At 41.8% G+C, this 6,953-nt stretch overlaps 1 protein-coding gene across 1 annotated transcript in view; it reads right to left on the reverse strand.

The window, feature by feature from the left end:
• Positions 1–6,953, reverse strand: part of TAMM41 (TAM41 mitochondrial translocator assembly and maintenance homolog) — a 39,147-nt gene that overhangs the window by 28,980 nt on the left and 3,214 nt on the right. The window contains exons 2-3 of the mRNA XM_044666382.1: positions 5,052–5,234; positions 1,743–1,835 (exon numbers count right to left, since the gene is read on the reverse strand). Coding sequence (XP_044522317.1) covers positions 1,743–1,835; positions 5,052–5,234 — 276 coding nt within the window. The remainder of the gene's footprint in view (positions 1–1,742; positions 1,836–5,051; positions 5,235–6,953) is intronic.

Here is a 6,953-nt window from a genome sequence, read left to right on the forward strand (position 1 = left end):
CCTTGCTTTTCCAAAAGACTCCATTCTGTTCAACCAGTTCACACCTTTTCATCTTTTATATTGCCAAAGGTACCAAGTACTATCTACTCAACAAGCTCTAAGTCAAGAATCTCTTGGAGACAGCAAAGTCACTTTAGCCAGAAAAGCCAAATTCATCTCCTTCTTCTCAAAGATAAAGAAGTGCAGGCAAGCCTTGCTTCCATCGACAGAGGCTGAATCATTTTCTGATGGAGGTTACCAACCAGTTCAAGCCCCATCTGCTGCCACCTAGGGGCAGGACATGCCTATTCAGAGACTCGCAGCCCATTCATTTTTTTCTGAACTCCTGGGGATTGCTCATTTTTATTTTCTTCTTTGTAAAGAGATGAATTCAATTCTATCGACTGAGGAATACTTCCTTTTATTAAATCTAGCTAACTACTCCTACTAATTTAGGTTTACATTTTTATTGTAAGTGTCAAAGATCTTCTAAAAGGAAGATGTCTACTGGTAGTCAACCTTCCAAAATAAATGAAAACTGACCTGAACTGTGAAGTCCAATATATTGCTTCAGTTTGTAGGGCATGCTGCCAATGTTCAGATCTCCTCTTGGCCAGATCCTGAATTCTGACTGGAAACTGGCACAGGCTAGACTATGGATCACAGAAAGCACCCAGGAGAACACCAGAGACTCCCAATGAGCTTTTGATTGCCTCTCTGGGGGCACTGTATCACAAAGGGAGTTGGAGATGGGGAAAAAACATAGCCCCTACAGCTGACCTGCAATCCTATACATTGGGAGCCTCCCAAAGGAGAGGCTGAGGCTTAGTGACTCTGGCCTCAAAGGCAGTTGTAAGGCTGGCTGAAATATCTCTTCTTTCTCCTCCACCAAGTGGGGAGGGAATCCTTGATGCTCACTTCCAGTGTGCAGCCTCCTTTCTGTTCATGGCTTTTTTTTTTTTTTTTTTTTTTTTTAAATCTCATCCTCCCCATGCTTTACAAGTAATTGAAGCTAAAGGAGAGAAAGTTTCATTGACACGAATACTAAGTTATTGTGGCAAATCTGCTGATTTCCTTGAGTCAAAGGTTAGACATTTCCAGGGATTACATTAGGCAAACATGAGAATACAGTAACATCTAAACAAACTTTCTCAGCCCCACTTCCCACTCTGAATACACAATGCCCCTCACATTTCCACAAGCTCTTCTGTTTTTTCCTTTACCCATAACACACCCTACAGCTTGTATCATATTTCTTTGTTTTCCTGCCATAACAAATCCTAGCACTGCCCTCTATATATCCAATCCAATCCAACAAGTAGTTAATAAATGCCTATTATTTCCTAGCTGGTACTAGGCACTGAGGCTAGTAAGACAAAACCAAAATGATCCTGTGAGGGGGGATACAACAGGTTCTCAGGCAAATCAAGTCTAGTGAGGGGGTCAGAGGGTGAGGGGGAGGAGATGAGGAGTTCTGGGGCAGAAGTGAACATGTAAACTCTTTGAGGGCAGAGAGTCTTCCTCTGAAGCCTTATTGCCAGAAATGAGCAGAATGCCTGACATATAGAAGGGGCTTAATAAATGTTCTGTGAATTGGTTGTTGAATTGATTATTTAAGAGCCCACCTTTCCCAACAAATAAACAGAGAGCTAAGTCCAGAAAATGTGATGACCAAAGCTAGAGGGACCATCTGGATCTCTGGAATTCTTTTCTAAATTTTAAAACCATTGACATTTTCAGAAGAAAGAAGCTTAGTCACTCACCGGCTTTTGCAGGCGTCCAGCAACATATAAGGTATCCCAATTAAGAAGATCTTGAATTAGAGTATCAGTGCTAATAACTCCATACTTGATAAGCTGGGGGAGAAAAAAGAGCAATATCTGGCATTAGACTGTTCAAGCACAAAATACTGAGTTGAATACAGGTTAGTTTCCTGGGACTCTCAAAGTGCCATCTTCAAGATAAGCCTGGACCTCAGTTCTAGTTAACTCCACTCAGAAGGGAATGGCAGTAAAATGACCTGCCCTAGGAAGCATTTGCTGGTTTTCACTTAGAACTACAGACTATCAGAGCCATCAGAGAACTAGTAGGTAACCGTATCCAACTTCAAATCAATCAAGCTTTTCAAAGAAGTGGGCATGGAAACCCAAGGAATTTCAGTGCCTGTTGTACAAAGGTGGTAGCTCTTAGGCCTGGGCTGCAGAGGTCATTGAGATTAACCCATTCATTTGACAAAGGAGGAAGTCCATGGCCACAGAGTCAATAGAAGAGTTGAAAGGTGAACTAAGTCCTATTACTCCAAGTTTCATGCTCTTCCATTAGATTTTGTCACTTCCATGGAAGAGTGAAGTCTCACTTTTCTTCTCAACTGAACATGACCTCTCCATTTTGAAAATGCAGAATCTCTCCTTTGGATCACAGACATGGAGCTGGAAGGGAACTTTAACGCTATCTGTTCCAAACCACTCACATTTGGATGATTATTGATGCAAAGGGAAGAACATTTAATAGAGAGCCCAAAGATCTGGGTGCTAGTTGTTTCTCTGCCATATTGCCATAACTATATCCTTGGGCAAAGTTTTCAGAATAGCAATGTTCTCATCAGTAAAATAAGGGCATTGGATGAAATTGCCCCTAAGATGCCTTCTAGCTCCTAGAATTCCACCATTATAGACATTTCAAGTTACAATGAAAGAATAAGGACTTTTAGCATCATTTCTGATGGTACACTACAAGAACCCCAAATACTTCTTCACACTGAAAAGACTTTTAGAATGCAATCTGTCTTCAACCACTTACCTCTAATCCCACTTATGAGTTACTTCTTATAAAGAGAGTTAAGTGCAAGCCTTCAGTTAACAGGGACTGCTTTGCTTTCTGCCTTTTCGCACACTACCAAGCCTCTTAAATCTACCTTCAAAGACTCCTGCTTCAGCTGTCTTGAGGCAAAAGATACAAAGTATAAAACACTCGATTTGGACTATGAAATCCTGGCTCTAGCTCCAGTTCTGCTGCTTAGCTGGGTAGCAACAGGAAAGTCATTTAACTTTTCTTAGTCTTACTTCTCTCATCTGTAAAAAGGGAATAATAATAATTAAGCTAAATTGCTTTACAAGGCTAAGAGACTTTGTAACCAGTGAGGCCCTCTATCAAAATAAGCTAGAAAAGCTCTGAAGTCAATAGCTAGTTCCATACCCAGTTCCTCTCTTATTTCTGCTGACCCTATAGCCCTATAGCCAGCAAGATCCTTAAAAGCTAGTCTTTTTTCCTGAGGCTTTCACCCTGCAGACTAGGCCCTCTGGCTAAGCTCTAGATCCAGGATGCCAGGCCTATTGTTTTCTGTCCTTAAGACCTCTCAGTTCTTTTTTAAAAATTAATTAATTTGCCATGGTTGGGGGGAGTGCGGGGGGCGAAGGGTAAAGTAGGAGCTTGAATCATGTAACCATGTTAAAAATGAATATTAATAAATGCTTTAAAAAATTAATTAATTTATTATATTTTCCATGGTGACATGATTCATGTTCTTTCCCTCTCTTCTCTCTCCCCTTCCGGGAGCTGACAAGCAATTTCACTGGGTTATACATGTATCATTCTTCAGAACCTATTTCCATATTATTAATATTTGCAACAGAGTGATCATTTAAAGTCCAAATTCCCCATCGAACCATGTGATCAATCATATATTTTTCTTCTGCATTTCTACTCCCACAGTTCTTTCTCTGAATGTGAATAGTGTTCTTCCTCATAAATCCCTCTGGATTGTCCTGGATCGTTGCATTTGATAAGACCTCTCAGTTCTGGATCTATATTCTTTACAAACAGGGCAATTTAGTGCATAATGCTAGGTCTGAAGAAGCATTTACTTAAAGCTGAAACTAACTCTCTTCCCCCCCCCCCCCTTATTTTGTCTCCTCATCTGAATTAAGTTTCTTGAGAGCAAGAACTGCCTTGCTTTTATATTTATGTTCCCAATATTTTGTATTTAAGAGAGGCCTTTTCATTCATTCGTCCATCCTTCCATATTCTACTTCTAACACTTCTTTGTGACTGCATTTCCTTTTCTTCATTTGTAAAATGGGATCTTTATATCACCAATCTCACAGGATTACTGTGAAGTTCAAATGAGACAAACTTCAAAATGTTTTGACAATCTTAAAGTTCCTATCGAAGTTGCTAAACTTTAACCCTTGGATCCCAAGCTCCCATAATTCTGGTCTACCTGGCACAACTGGATCCCAACCTCAGTATATGTGCTGCCGAAGTGAGCACTAGGTTCTAACCTCAAAAGACTTAGGCATGTTGTAGCTGGCAATGATCTCCTTGGTCCCCGAGGCTGTGTCTCCCTCTAATCACTGGCTTTCTCGGAAAGCTATGGCTTCCTCTGTCCCAATCAGAGGCCTTATACTTACAATTTGTACTTTGGGACACATGGGGTGATATCACTCAGAGCAGTGTGATAGAAGGAAGGGAACCCTGCCACACTGATGATGCAGACTGAATGTGACCTGGGTCAAACTGTTACCTTTTTGTACCTCAGTGTCCTAAGGGGCCACTAAGATGCTAAATCTCTGTTCTAGTTTGCTACCACTGGTTAAAGTGCTCTTGTTTTAGAATTTACCCCATTGGTTCAATGCAAGCTGGCCAATAGCAAAGATGCCTTGTGTTCCCAAAGAGATTAACTATTGATATACCAAAAGGACCAGGCAGGCATTCTTTGACTTTGTGTGAACCACAAGATCCTGGGTGGTGTCTATCCTACCTGTAAAGAAGAAGGCGGGAAGAAAGATTTGTCTTGAAGAGACTTAATTTTCTTCAGTTACTCAACAAATATTTTTTAAAGAGAGGAAATCCTCATTGTGTGGTAGGAAGATAAAGTAAGAGGCCTAGTCCTTCTTGGGCAGGACAAGTTACCACTTACTCGAACTACAATTATAGTTAATGTTTGGAATCAATTACCTATTTAATCTGTTATTAAGCTAAAAATCAGATTTACTGAGTTTTCTGATGATCGGGGATACTGGCACTAAAGATGCCTAATGTCCACATCAGAAACAGGGCCCAGGCTCACTCACCTTACCATCACATTTTATCATGGCATTGTAGTAGATTCCTGCTCCATAGTTATTCTGTACTTTAGCAATAACGTTGGGTCCAAAAAGTCTTAAGCAAGAGTAGTGGTTGCGATTTTTTTGCAAGTTCTTTGAATGCCATGTTACAGGGTCATCTACTGAAAACACAAAGTCCAGCATAACATTCTGATGGAGGAAAAAAGAAGGGATGCATGTTAAACATTTAACTCAAGTGTTTGGAGGCAGCATGGTCTTTTGGAAAGATCATTTTGGCTCTGGAGTCAGCCATGGATTCAAATCTTGCTTGATATTACTTGTATGACTTTGGACAAGACACTTAAACTCTATGACCTTTGTTTTCTTATTTATAAAATATGGGGGTCTAGGGCTGGACAAGAGAGACTTTTTTGATTCCTTTTAGCTTTAGGGCTGTGATCTAGTGACATCTAAGGTTTCTTCTAGATCTCAGTCTATGCTCTAATACAAATTAAAAAGTAACAGCTCAGTGCAGGCTGGCAAAAGAAATGCCTCAAGATTTTCCTGAAGAAATGGTGATATCTGAGAGGGTGCTGCTAGGAGGCAAAAGCAGAAGAACAAGATTCATCTGCTGCTAAGACTCCACACACAGACAGCCAGAACAGGGAGGGCTTACTGCAAATTGAACTTGTTGGGTGTCATAACCACATCTGGAACTTTTTGGCAAAGATTCTCTCTCTGAACTCCTGTGGCACTCGGCACTGGGTCTTCTACTAGGACCAAGGCTTTTCCCAATTCTTCTATTACCTACACTATACTGCAAGGAATCTCAGTCTCAGACACATGGCTTCTCCTTTTCTGTGTCCCTTAAATGGCAAGCTCCTTCTAATACTTAATGGTTTTATTTCCCTCTTTGCTCCCTTCCTTTCAAGGTAGGAAGATATTACTTGGAAGAGAAGTTCCCCTTCAAGTCTAAGGCAGCACAGTGTAGTGTTTGGAAAAATCAGAATACAGAAGAAAAATTGATACTTGGTCTCCTGCTTGTTTCTCTAATGGTATGCTAGCATCACCTCCAACCCTTCTTAAATACCAAATTTCTTTTTGTAGACTGCAATAGGGATGTCCCTTTCCTGGCCTGAAAACATAGTTTGTCTTTTACAAACCAAAGGGGAAAGAACAAAAGGGGCACTTAGGACTCACTAATAATGTTAGATGTTCCATGGGGATTTGCTTCAGCAAAAGGTGTGCATTTGTGTTCCAGAGTAGCTAAGAGGGGCAGTGAAAAGAGAACCTGGAGTAAGGAAGATCCAAATTCAAATCTGTCCTAGAGGGTAGGTTGGGAGCTCTGTAGATAGAGAGCCAGGCCTAAAAAAAAAAAGTCCTGGGGTCAAATTTGATCTTGGACACTTCCTACCTGTGTGACCTTGGGCAAGTCACTTAACCCCAACTGCCCAACCCTTATCAATCTTCTGCCTTGGAAGCCAGTATTAATTCTAAGAAGGAAGGTAAGGATTAAAACAGTCTGGCCTCAGACACTCACTATCCGTGTGACCCAAGTCACTTCATTCTGTTTGCCTCAGTTGCCTCAGCTGTCAAATGAACTGGAGGAAATGGCAAACCACTCCAGTAACTTAGCCAAGACCCAAATGCAGTCACGGAAAGTCGGACACTCGGCTGAACAACAACCAGATCCCCGAAAGGAGTCGAGGAGCGGGGCAATGGGGAAGAAACAGGGCGCTGGGAGGAGCTAACTGAGGCGGGGAGAGGGGCCAAAGCCACAGGGAAGGGCGACTCCGGCTGTGTTAGAGGGCGCCAGAGGCTGCCCTCAAGCAACGTGACATCGCACCCAGAATATGTGTTTACCAGGGTGAACTCGGGCAGGGGCTGGGCCTCTCGGGCCCGAGGGATGCGAGGACTCGGGGGGGGGGG

This window comes from Gracilinanus agilis, chromosome 1 (assembly GCF_016433145.1).
Source record: "Gracilinanus agilis isolate LMUSP501 chromosome 1, AgileGrace, whole genome shotgun sequence".
Taxonomy (NCBI): Eukaryota; Metazoa; Chordata; class Mammalia; order Didelphimorphia; family Didelphidae; genus Gracilinanus; species Gracilinanus agilis.